This window comes from Callithrix jacchus, chromosome 2 (assembly GCF_049354715.1).
Source record: "Callithrix jacchus isolate 240 chromosome 2, calJac240_pri, whole genome shotgun sequence".
Classification (NCBI taxonomy): Eukaryota; Metazoa; Chordata; class Mammalia; order Primates; family Cebidae; genus Callithrix; species Callithrix jacchus.
The window spans coordinates 26,269,010-26,282,485 of record NC_133503.1 but is presented as its reverse complement, the minus strand read 5'-3'; the positions used below and the strand labels follow the sequence as shown (position 1 = coordinate 26,282,485).

Genomic DNA, 13,476 nt, shown 5'->3' with positions numbered 1-13,476 from the left:
TTGAATCTGCTGCCTCCTATAACCAGAAGAAGCACAGCACATGGCAGCCCTCTGGATTTTGGAGACAAGATTTCTTCATTTGGGTTTGTTAACTCTGGCCCATTTACTGAGTGACTTGAAAAGCTGCTAGTTTTGAGTAGGATTCAGAATAGGAAAAGGTTCTGCAATAGGTCCAGGCTATTGTTGCTTGGGACATAGGGACTTGCAGATCCAATCGTATTTGAAGTGTCAGTGGCAGATAGAGATGCTGTTGGAACCTCTGGCAGGCCCATATACATGAATCTCAGTGCAGACTCTTAGTATTTTGAAGAAAGGCCTGTTATCTGATGCAGATAACTACTCTTTTGAGAAGGAGCTCTTGGCCTTCTACTGGGCCTCAATAAGGACTGAATGCTTACCATGGTCAACTAAGTTACTATGAGACCTGAGTTGCCCATCTCGAGCTGGGTGTTACTTGACCCATAAGCCATAATACTGGGTATGCACAGCAGGAGTACGTCATCAAAGAAAGTGTTATGTGTGTGACTGGGCCCAGGCAGGACCTGAAGGCAAAAGTTAGTTATATGAGGAAGTGACCCAAATGCCCAAGGTCCCTGTTCCTGTCACCTTGCCTTTATTCTCCCAGGCTCATCGGGAGCTCCTTATGATGAGCTGACAGGAAGAAACAACATGGGCGTAGTTTATATATGGTTCTGTGTGATATGTAGGCATCATCTGAAAGTGGATAGCTACAGGCTAGATATCCCAGCCCTTCTCTGGGACGTCCCTGAAGGGCAATGGTGAAGAGAAATCCTCCCAGTGGGCAGAACTTTGGGCAGCGCACCTGGTGGTTGATCTTGTTACCCCATCTTGGTTAAAAGCAGAAGTTCTGCAGCATTTTATTATTTATTTATTTACATATTTTTTAGAGATAAGGTATGACTATGTTGCTCAGGCTGGTCTTGAATTCCTCCCTTTTCAGCGTCCCAAAGTGTTGGGATTACAGGCGTGAGCACTGTGCCTAGCCTATTGAACCACTTTATTTTATTGGATTATTTTTATAATTTCTACATTTCTTCTGAATTTAATTTAAAAAATTGCATTTTAAAATTCAACCATGTATTATGATCTAATAAAATGATTATGAAACGCAATTCTGACTGTTTCTGTTGGTTCATCAATGAGGACATATTATAAAAAAGGTAGCTTATAAATATCATACCAATGTGCAAAAAAGACATTTTAGATAAAGATTTACCACTTTCTAAACAGTATCTTTTGTGATTCTGGGGACAAGGTAGTATCGGTAAGGCAGAGACAATAAATACATCTTATATAGAAGCATTCATGTAACTTCATAAAATACAAGTTGAAAAATTAATGGTTAAATGACTTACTGTATAACTTTATTTCATATTACATAAATATTAAATGCTCAGTAGACATGCAGATGACAAGCAGTATATGACAAACTATAAAGTAATAGTTACATGCAGAGTTTCTTGAATTTTTAGTGTATCTAAGAATTAACTGAAGACTTAGTTAAAAATGCAGGCTTAAAGGCCAGATTTAATACAAATAGGATGGAGCCTAAGAACCTGTAAATTATTAACCAACTAATTAAAGATAGAAAGGTTCCTATGAAGTTAGGCTTGTCCTTATTTCTTATTTGAACTGGACAGGCGGAAGGATAATAGGTAGGACAGAGTGAGCATTATTAGAATCAAAGTAGAGGCCAGAATATGCCCAGGTGTTTCAGCCTAGCTAAAGAAGCTCAGACTAGAAAAGACCTCCAGGATCAAGCTGAAAAATCTGGGGATTAGGCTCTTGAAATTAAGGTTTCAGAACAGGGGGATAATAACATGATACTGACTTTTAAAGGAATGTTGAGTTGATCAGATGCACTGCTAGCTGGAAAGCCAGTGAGAGGGTTCAGAATGAGATGATAAAGGTGAGCATTAGGAAGGTGGTATTTATAAGAAAAAATAAAATGTGAATAGACACTTTGGTAAAAAATGCTCCTTTCACATACTTACGGATAGGCAGTTAAAATTAAATACAACATTATAAAATACCCATGTCAAACAGAATAACAATATCAGTAACAGTATGAATGAAATAATCAGGTTTTTCAGAGGTTTACTTCCATCGTTCCTGACACTCCACAGGGGCTTAGTAACAGTTTGTATTGCCTAGAAGAATTATTGAAAAGTATGAGTAATTGAGATTAAAATGAATTTATCAATCATTGTAAACTAAAAACAGGCCTTGTATCGTCTCTAAGGCAGATGAAGCAATATATTCTGTAAGATAATTTTATTCGGCTAGGTGCAGTGGCTCATGCCTGTAATCCCAGCACTTTGGGAAGCCAAGGTGGGCAGAACATGACGTCAGGAGTTCGAGACCAGCCTGGCCAGCATGGTGAAACCCTGCCTCTACTAAAATACAAAAAATTAGCCGGACATGGTGGTGTGGGCCTATAATCCCAGCTACTTGGGAGGCAGAGGTTGTAGTGAGCTGAGATCACGCCACTGCACTCCAGCCTGGGTGACTAAGTGAGACTCATCTCAAAAAAAAAAAAAAAAAAAGAAAATTTTATTTACATTTATCATTTCAGCCAATTTTAATTTATTGTGAAAGACAAACATGCACGGTCAAGAAATAAGAAATTCACTTCTCCAAAACTGCAAATCAGGAAATGAGTAAGGACCTAAAAGACATTTAGGTTAAAATGCTAAGGGCATTATACAGGGAGTAATTTGGGACAAATAATCAAAGCTTCAAGGAAGATATAATTTGACCTAGCCTTGAAGAACAGGCAGAATCCGGATATATAAAAAAGAAAGTATAGGAGGAAAAAAAAAGTCGTACACAACAATCTCATTAAGAACTGCTTTTACATCAGAAGGTGTCAACAAATTTTCACAGTTCATAAAATGGATGACTTGCTAAATGCTGTGAAAGCAAATCCAAAGGAAGAGGACACTTCTATACATTTATTCATGTCTTACCTTCTTTTAATGGGGTTTTCAGGGCAAAATTTTCTTTACTTTCATGATGAAAAGCCTTTGAAGGATCAAAGCGTTTGATACCTAGGACTTTATTCAATTCATCTTGAAGTTTTGTCTCACTTTGTTTTTTTTTTGCAAGCAGACAGCGGAGTTTTGATACTTCCTAGGTAAGAAAAATAATAGGTAATAAACAATTATTAAAGATTATGTCAGTGAAATGTGTTACCAATGTTGTGAGCAAATTTCAAAGTTGTTTCTGTATTGTCACACCCAATGGCAAAAATCACTACTAGACACAGCCTTTAAGACTGAATTACAAAATGACTTGAAACACCTGTGACCAAGGAGATACAGTCTTCTAAATCTCCTTGCCCCTCTACAGCTACAAAGCTATTTTTCTTATAAAAGTTCAACTCAAAATTAATTAATTGCTGAGATGGACTTCCGGCATGAAAGTTCTGCTGACCTGTTCCCTAGTGAAACTAAAAGTTATAAAATGTTGACCAGTTAAAGCCTCTGAAAATCAGCCTAAGGAAAAAACAGCAAATGAAGAAACATCTATTCAAGAAAACCTGCAAAAACTTGGTGAAAAGGATGAGAGTCTGCAGTATTTAAGCCAAAACTCCTTCCTGCCTTCCCACACCCAGCTTAGCAAGGCAGAGTCCTTGCCAGATAGCAACAGCCAAGAACACAGGGCCTTCTTTTCCTCCAACTCCGAGTCAGAGGCTTTCCTCCCAGGAGGAGCAGGATATCAGATTTTCTCATTTTGTCCCCAGCTCCCTGTTGCTGCGGTTACATCTTAGACAAATGTAGTTGTAACGTGGGGGATCCCTTCCTTCACTCAGCCCCATTCATGAAACAGAAGCTCACTCTGGGCACAGTGTGTTGAAAATGCAGGGCCCCTGATCACCTTTGCTTTGGCTGATGAGGGGATGGTTCTACACCAGGAGAGGTGAGTCAAGAGGGCCTGAGGCTATTCCTCATCTCTTTCCCACAAGTCCAGTGAAAACTCAGCTCCTAGGGCAGAGATGTCACTCAGAGAGAAAGGTGCCATTGTCCCAATTTCAGGTTTAGTCCTGGCTTAGAGATATTGTTGGGGGAAAGAGGCGGAAAAGAGAAGTAGGCCATAAAGAAATGAGTAGGTCTACTCCTCATTTCTTCGCAAAAGAACTGACTTCACCTGCAACAGAGCTTGGAGAAGCTGAAACCTAAGGGTGCTCTAAAGCAGGGGTCCCCAACATCTGGGCTGCAGATGGATACCAGTCCGTGGCCTGTTAGGAACCTCGCTGCACAGCAGGAGGTGAGTGGTGAGCCAGAGCCAGGAAGCATAAGCATTACCCACTGAGCTCCCCATCCTGTCGGATCAGCTGTGGCATTAGATTATCATGAGTGTGAACGCTATTGTAAACTGCACACATGAGGAATCTAGGTTGCATGCTCCTTATGAGAATCTAATGCCTGATGATTTGAGGTGGAAGAGTTTGATCCTGAAACCATCCCTACCAACCCCTGGTCTGTGGAAAAACTGTCTTCCACAAAACTTGTTGCTGGTGCCAAAATGGTTGGGGACCATTAAAGGACAGTAAAGTTTACAGTGAGAGAGAATTGGGAGGAGATTTAATACATAGGCTACACAGTACACTGGTTAGTTTGCAGATGAAAACTAGGGAATAAGACAGCTGGGAGGAGCATTTCTGTAGTCAAAATAAACACCCAGCACTGCTCTTAGATGGAATTCCTACAAGAGTCAGAATTTGGTTGGATTCGTTTATAGAGTAATTTATGCCCCAGGTTACTGTTGAAAATAATAAAGCAAGGAGTCAGCATCTACTGGAGTTTACAGCCACTAGGTTCAGGGAAAGAGAGTAAAGCTGCCCTACCAAAGCAAGTGTCATCCCAGGGTAATTATGGGCATACCGAAAACTGTACCTCCCTCAACAGCAACATCAGAGGCGCAACACTGTTGGGGGCTGGAAAGGTAGCGGGATAAGCTCACTAAAATAATTGAGCTGCTTATTAAGCAAACAAGCAAATAAGCCTCAAAAGGAGGGGGAGCTGTGCCCAGAAATGCTACAATATATAATCTAAAAATTTACTTTCTAATAAAACATTACATGGCATATCAATAAATAGAAAAGTATAACTTATATATTTGGACAAAAGGAGAAAAAATGCCTTTGAGAGTAATCGGATGTCGTGTTTTTCAGCCATTAAACAAGGGCTGAAAAACTACCTATTGAGTACTATTCTTACTACCTGGGTGATGGGACCAGTCATACCCCAAACCTCAGTATCATGCAAAACATCCATGTAACAAACAAGAAATCCACGTGTCCCCACGTCTAAGAAATGAAATCATAAAAAAGAAAGAGTCCTTGGCCAGGTGCAGTGGCTCAAGCCTGACCTCATGTGATCTGCCCACCTCAGCCTCCCAAAGTGCTGGGATTACAGGTGTGAGCCACCGTGCCTGGCCCTAAATGAATTTTTAATTGGGTGCTAACTCCATTAACTGGAGAAGGAATAGTCTCTTCAAAAATAGTGTGGGAACTATTTCATGTCCACATGTTAAAGAATGAAGCTGGATCTAACCTCGCACCACATACAAAAATCAACTCAAGATCAAACAACGATCTAAATGTAAGAGCTAAAACTATAAACTTCTTAGAAGAAAACACAGGGGTAAATCTTCCTGACCTTGAATTTGGCAGAGGAGACAGACACCAAGAAACAAAGGGAAAAATAGACACACTGGACTTCATAAAAGTTTTGTGGGTCAAAGGACATCATCAAGAAAGTGAAAAGATAATGCACAGAATGGGAGAAGATATTTGCAAATAATACATAAGAGACTTGTGTCCAGAATCGACGAAGAATTCTCACAACAAAAAGACAAATAATCCAATTTAAAAACAAGCAGAGTCTGAATAGACGTTTCTTTCATGAAGATATACAAATGGCCAGTAAGCAATGAAAAGATGACGGACATCATTACCAACTAAGAAAATGCAAGTCGTGTCGCAATGAGATACCACGTGATATCCACTACAATGACTAGGATAAAGAAGTCAGACAAATGTTGGTAACGATGTGGAAAAATTGGAATCCTCATACACTATTGGTAGAATACAGAATGGTTTGACACGCTTTTGAATACAGTCTGATCTTTCTAAGGCCATATCACCCTGAAAACACCCAATCTCAATTGAATACAGTCTGATACTTCCTGAAATGATTAAACATAGACTTATCAAATGATCTGGTGACTTCCCTCCTATTATTTCTCAGGGAAATAAAAACAAATGTCCACATAAAAACTTGCACATAAATGTTTATGGTAGCATTATTTATAATAGCCAAAATGTGTAAACAAGTGTTTACCAACTGACAAATGAATAAAATGTGGTATACCCACATAATAAATTATCAATCAATTAAAAAAGTACTGTCCATGCTACAACATGAATGAACCTTGAAAATATTATGCTAATTGATGGAAAGAAGCCAGTAACAAAAGGCCACATATTATTTGAATCCATGAATATGTCATGTCTACAACAGTAAAATCAATAGAGACAGAAAGTAGATTAGTGGTTGCTTAGCGCTGAAAGGTGGGGTAGGATGAGGAGATAGGAGGGTGTTAGGAAAAGGATAACAGGGTTTCATTTTGAGGTGATGAAAATGTCCTAAAATTGACTATGGTGATGGTTGCACAAATCTGTGAGTATACAAAATATCACTGAATTGTCCACTTTCCATGGGTGAATTGTATAAGATGTCAATTACATCTCAATACATATCAAAAAATTTAAATGTCCAACTATTTTTGAACACTGCTTGTCTTTATGGTTTTACGTCAAGGAGTTTGCAGTTTTGCAAACAGAAATAGATATGTAAAGCTGAATGAATTCATCCAATTACTCTAGCAATTTACAATATATTAAGAAGGTAGCTGGAAAATTTTAGAACATGGAATGACAACCATCTGGTCAACACTCCAAAATAAGTCAACTAAAATCACAGATCAATTTTCATCTATAAACTGCTACTTTTTTCTGATTTTCATTTTAAGTATTACAGTTAGAATAGCCCCACTCCAATATCTTTAATAAAATGAAATGTCATTTTACAAACCGATTTGAGTTGGCTATTTTCATCTTTCAACTTCACGACATGCTTGATTTTTTGTTTTAAATTCCGATGACCCAATAATTCAGCATATGAATCTCTTATTTTATCTAGCTCTTCCTGAGCAGCACCACGTTCATTCAACAATGCCTGTTTTTCTGCTTCAAAAGCATCTAATTGTAGCTAAAAAAGATTTTGTAAATAAAGTTAAGACTTAAAACAGTTTGATCTTACCAGTTTCATATAAACCATAAACACTACAGAAATAGAAACAGGGTATGTTTACATATTCTCAGAACTCTCCAGAGATACTCTATGAAAATCTTTTAAACTTTTGTGTTTTTCATTTGAAAGGTAATTAAACCAGAGGAAAAGAAACAAGGAAAAAAAGCCAGCTGGCCAGCTTTATCTGTATCAGTTGGATCACCACATTATAACCAATACTGTACTTCAATCCACGTTCCAAGATCAGCACTTATCCTTTTTTTCTCTTAAAACATCAGTGTATTGAGAAACAATGAGTATTTGCGATGAGATAAATCATATCGCAAATTAAAATAGGTTAATTATCAAAAGCCCATACCAGGCAAGCTCTCTGCCAAACTTTAAGTTCCTCATTACAATGTTTTTTTATTAAAACCATAAAGGGTCCATTGAAAACTCTGTCAATTAAATTTGTCAATTATACTTCAATAATGTGGGAAAAAATTCTGCATAAGAATTTAATAAAATGTATAAACCTTTAATAGTAAGCTAAACTTGCGCTGTAAATGCAGAGCAAAATGATCTGGCAGAAATCCTGAGTCATGGACAGTAACAGGAAAAAAGTGAATTCCTAAAATAAACACAAGTAAGTTTAACTCCTAACTGACAAACCTGGAAAGGTTTTACTTTATTATACAGTTCTTCGTAAAGGAGACGCCACTTGTTAATTTCTTCAGTTAATTGTGCCATTTTATTTTCTTTTCCAGCTTTTCTGCATGGAAAAATTAAATTGAGAAAAACGTAGTTATTTAAAACATAGCATCGTAACTCAGTTACAGGCACTCCGGCTCTAATCATAGAGTACCTTGCTTCCTCATCTTCCAGTTGTTTTCTAAAATCTTCCTCTTGTTGCTGGAGTTGGTTCTGCAAATCAGTTATTTTTTGAAAAGAAGAAACTGTGATTTCTTTAATTTCTCTTTCTTTTAGTGCTGACTTGGTCTGCAGATCTAGAAGCATCCTTTGGTTTGAGAGAGAAGAGTTCACTAAACATTTTATAGCCATTTTCATTCATTTTTCCTTTTTTTTTTTTAATTGAAGAAACTCTTCAAGAAGTACCTTTTTTTTTTTTTTTTTTTTTTTTTTGAGACGGAGTTTCGCTCGTTACCCAGGCTGGAGTGCAATGGCTCCATATCGGCTCACCGCAACCTCCGCCCCCTGGGTTCCGGCAATTCTCCTGCCTCAGCCTCCTGAGTAGCTGGGATTACAGGCATGCGCCACCATGCCCAGCTAATTTTTTGTAATTTTAGTAGAGACAGGGTTTCACCATGTTGACCGGGATGGTCTCGATCTGTTGACCTTGTGATCCATCCGCTTCGGCCTCCCAAAGTGCTGGGATTACAAGAAGTACCATTTTTTAACTAAGTTCTCAATTTGCAATATAAGACGGAAGAAAGCAAGTTACCAGCTCGCTTTCAACATGAAGTTGTCTTAACGGTTCTAAGGCCATGATTTGTTCTACTTACCTTGCATATTCTTGATTTGAACTCTCGGTTGCCAATATCTGACCCTGAATATCATCTGCATTTTTTCCAGCCTTGGCCAATTTTTCCTGTAATGATGAGTTCTGCAGCTTAAGATCTTCAATCTCACTGGCTGTTAATGCTTTATAGCTTATTAAAAAGAAAAAAAAAAAAGTCAAAGTAGTTTTCTAACTAAGGTGTATGACAATCATAACTTATGGGTTTACATTGTATATACTTTAAGGTAAAACTAAAAAGTTTTTATTGTGGTCATGCATTTAACACAGGTAAGAATTCAGTGTTCTGAGGTAAGTACTAATGTGTTTACATGGTATCTGCTGTGTATTCAAAGAAAAAATAATCGAGTGCCTCCTATGTGCAGGAAGTATGCATACAGAGATGGAAAAGAAAATAACTATCAAACATGAAAATTATTCAAAATCAAAAAATAAGATGTGACACTAGAGCTTAATGAGTAAGAAAGGCTGGAGTCGAAGATGGTGGCATGACGGTCATCACTGCAAGGTACGGTGGGGGAAGGAGGGGAACCATTAAAGGTGTCTAAGCAGGCCGGGCACGGTGGCTCCTGTCTGTAATCCCAGCACTCTGGGAGGCCAAGGCAGTTGCATCACCTCAGGTTAGGAGTTCGAGACCAGCCTGACCAACATGGTGAAATCCCGTCTCTACTAAAACACAAAAAATTAGTTGGGTATGGTGACAGATGCCTCTAATCTCAGCTACTCAGGAGGCTGAGGCAGCAAAATAACTTGAACCCAGCGGGTGGAGGTTGCAATGAGCCAAGATCGCGCCATTGCACTCCAGCCTGGGCAACAAGAGTGAAACTCCATCTCAGAAAATAAATAAATAAATAAATGAAATAAAAAGGTATCTAAGTAAGTTGTAAGTAAGTGCGTAGCTCACTTGAGCTATGAGGAAGATTGATTAGGGCCGGGGAAAAACAGAAAGATCAAGCTGCTTTGGATAGGTTAATATTTAATATATACTTGAAGATGTCAAGTAGGTGACTTGATATATGAACAGGTAGCTGTAAAGAAAGGTCTGGTTTGAGGAAATAAATTTTAATGCCATGAGCATATGGATAATGAGTGAAAACACAGAACAGATAAAAAACCTCCTGAAGCACTATTCTTCAAACTAACAAGAAGGCAAATTCCTTTATAGGATTGATATCAGCAATAAATATATGTGTAACTTACATATATTTATACAATTTATATGTTCTGACACAATAAAAGTTATAAATAAAAAACACACATATAAATTATTTACCTATATATCTTTTATAACATATTACATGTGGAAACAGATCACTGGGGAAACAGGGTGCAGTTTAATGAATTAAATTAAACTAGGCAATTGGTTATCCATGTGGAAAACCAAAAATGAATTTGATCTCTATATTGCTCCACATGCAGAAATCTGTTCTAGGTAGAAAAATGGAAGATGAAACTTCGAAACTTCTAGAAGAAAACTAGTTGAATACCTTTATACTCATGGGATAGAAAGAAGTTCTTAAATGAGAAGCAAAGTGCCCACATACAGATATATTGTTTTAACCATATTGAAATCAAGAATTTCCACTCACCAGAAGAAACCGGAAAGAAAACAAAAACGTAAGCCAAACTCTGGCAAAAGATACCTGTAACCCATATGGCTGATTAAAACAAAACAAAAAAACCCTCTACAAATCAATGAGGGAAATATGATAACCCTATAAAATAAATTTTAAAAAGTCATAAACAAGTCTTTTATGGAAAAGGAAAAATGAATTATCCTCAATAAGAAGCCATTTTACACTAAGTACACTGGCAAAATTTAAGAAGTCTAACAAGCTTTGGCAAAGAAGATAATTGGAAACTTACACAACATTAGTGGGAGTGTAGATTCTTAGTCCCACATGGGAAAGTGATTTGGTATTAAGTTTTAGAGTTGAGCATTCATATACCTTTGGCTTTAGAGAAATTCTTGCATACATGTATACTAATAGTCACCAAATAACTACTAACAACTAAACAAATGGGAAACAACCCAAATTCCAAAGAATGAATAAGTTGTGGTACATTCATATAATAAAATACTCATAGCAGTGACTATGAGCAAACCATAGTCTCAGACAACACAATTCAATCCTGAAAATACACACAATGCAGAATGAAAAAACAAGTCCCAGGAAATGGCATATACTGATGACATTTTTTTTGGTGCAGTTCAGGGAGAAGGAAAATTACACAACGCATTTTTTGTATGGATATACATGTCATAAAATTATATAACATACAGGAGAAGAAAGCAAGGAAATAATGCAGGCTTCGGAACAGTGTTATCTGTTCAGGGAAAGCATGAAAATGGGATGATAGAGGAATTTATATATGGATACTAAGTTGTTAAAAATCTTTTGGCTTACTGGTTGCCTTTTATAGATTCATGCATATCAGTTTTATCTTCAAGCCTTATAATTTATGGATACATTATGCATTCTTTTTTTTTTGTTTGTTTGAGACGGATTTTCACTCTTGTTACCCAGGCTGGAGTGCAATGGCGCGATCTCGGCTCACCACAACCTCCGCCTCCTGGGTTCAGGCAATTCTCCTGCCTCAGCCTCCTGAGTAGCTGGGATTACAGGCACGCACCACCATGCCCAGCTAATTTTTTTGTATTTTTAGTAGAGACGGGGTTTCACCATGTTGACCAGGATAGTCTCGATCTCTTGACCTCGTGATCCACCCACCTCGGCCTCCCAAAGTGCTGGGATTACAGGCTTGAGCCACCGTGCCCAGTGCTATGCATTCTTTTGTATTTATTAAATAAACAAAAGAAAGGAACCTCTCCCCCAAAATGATCTAAAGTACATGTGATAAATAAAAATGTTAACATTAATATACTTGTGGTGTGAGATGCATAGGTATTCATTATGCTGGTCTTTGTAATTTGTAGTTCCACCCGAAATAAATTTTTTATTTAAGGAGAAAATAAGTAGAAGGCATGGGAGGTGAGAAACTGGCTACAGAGAGAATCTTCCCTGTCAAGAGAAGGAAAAAAAGTAGAAGGAAAAGGACTGTGAAAAAGAGTAGAGTTTTGGGTTAAGAACGGAAGGAGTGGTAGTGATAGACAGATGAAAAAGGAAATTAAGGTCAAAAGAGTTTTTAAAACAATTTATGTATCTTATTTATTTATTTATTTATTTTTGCAACAGTCTTGCTCTGTCATCCAGGCTGGAGCGCAGTGGTGTGATCTTAGCTCAGTGTAGCCTGGAACTCCTGGGCACAGGTCATCCTCCTGCCTCGGCCTTCGAAGTAGCTGGGACTATAGGCATTTGCCACCATGCCTGGCTAATTCTGAAAATATTTTTTTGTAGAAACAAGGTCTCACTCTATTGCCCAGGCTGGTCTCAAATTCCTGGCCTCAAGCAATCCTCCTGCATTGGCCTCCCAAAGCACCGGGATTACTGTGTGAGCCACAGAGCCCAGCTAATTTTAAAAATCAAAACACGTTTTGTATTGAGATTGGAAAAATTCCAGTAAAAAAGGTTTCAAATTATGAGAGAAAAAAGATAACTGATAGAATGAGGTCACTAAAGGTTAAAAGACCAGGACATTTCATCTGTAATAGGTGGAGCATAAATGTGGGTGTCTGTATGGATTTAATGAGGAGATAAAACTTCTGAATTCTTTATGAAAATGGTAACACCAAGAGAGTAAGGCAGAAGCACCAAATGCTTCTAAGTGCATGACTTGATCCTCCCAACTCAGCTTATGGAGTGGCTAGGGTTACAGGCATGTGCCACCACACCTGGCTCAGTGCACAAAAGTTGAAGTGGATAGTTAGAAAGGGGTATTTCTATAAAGTGGAATTATAAAAATTATAAATATAATAAGATTACTAAATAATGCTAAATGCCCACTTACGGTTGGTGATTACGAAATTTAAACTAATACGAATCATACTCTGACTGGTTTGTTCAGATTTACCTGGGTAAGCACCCCTTTCTGCTCACATTATATATTTTATTTTATTTTTCGTTTTAAGGAGAGGAGAGTTTAACAGGCAAGAAGTGAAGGGAGAAGACAGAAGGAAGAAGCTCCCCTGTACAAATAAAGAAGAAGGGGGGCCCCAAAGCCAAAAGAGGAGGTCCCCACCTGCCAGGATACCAGCCAGGAGTATTGCAGAGCTTGGAGGAGGCGGTGTCTGATTTGCACAGGGCTCAGGAAATGGGTTTGACCAGGCATGTATTCACGTAGCCTTCAAAAAACTGGCCCTCCCACCCTACCCTGTTAATATGCAAATGCAAAGCACCATCCACCCTAGCCTGTTATTATGCAAATGCAGGGCACCAAGGATGTTCTACACACATAGAGATATAGGGGAGTGGCCATGTTGCCAGGCACATGCTCACATTATATCTAAGAGTGCGGGCTCCCAAGAAAAATACCTTTCAAATTGAGCAGTAACATCTTCAAGGCTTTGCACTGTACTGTTGTATTTTTCCTGCAAGAGCAGGGTGGCCTGGGTGTGAGCAGCACTACTTTTCTCCAGTTCAGCTTCCTTCCTAAAACAAAAGAGAAATTTACCTTTGAAACTGTGAATCATATAGCTCATATCTTCATCATTGGATTACC

The 13,476-nt window shown here is 38.1% G+C and overlaps 1 protein-coding gene across 2 annotated transcripts in view; it reads right to left on the bottom strand.

Annotated features, from left to right (window-relative positions):
• Window positions 1–1,356: 1,356 nt before the first annotated feature.
• Window positions 1,357–13,476, bottom strand: part of HMMR (hyaluronan mediated motility receptor) — a 32,879-nt gene continuing 20,759 nt past the window's right edge. For both annotated transcript variants that reach the window (XM_078358898.1, XM_008984597.4), the window contains exons 12-18: window positions 13,290–13,406; window positions 8,843–8,989; window positions 8,185–8,337; window positions 7,992–8,091; window positions 7,122–7,298; window positions 2,991–3,153; window positions 1,357–2,171 (exon numbers count right to left, since the gene is read on the bottom strand). In XM_078358898.1, the coding sequence (XP_078215024.1) occupies window positions 2,152–2,171; window positions 2,991–3,153; window positions 7,122–7,298; window positions 7,992–8,091; window positions 8,185–8,337; window positions 8,843–8,989; window positions 13,290–13,406 (877 nt within the window). In that variant the 3' untranslated portion in view covers window positions 1,357–2,151. The remainder of the gene's footprint in view (window positions 2,172–2,990; window positions 3,154–7,121; window positions 7,299–7,991; window positions 8,092–8,184; window positions 8,338–8,842; window positions 8,990–13,289; window positions 13,407–13,476) is intronic.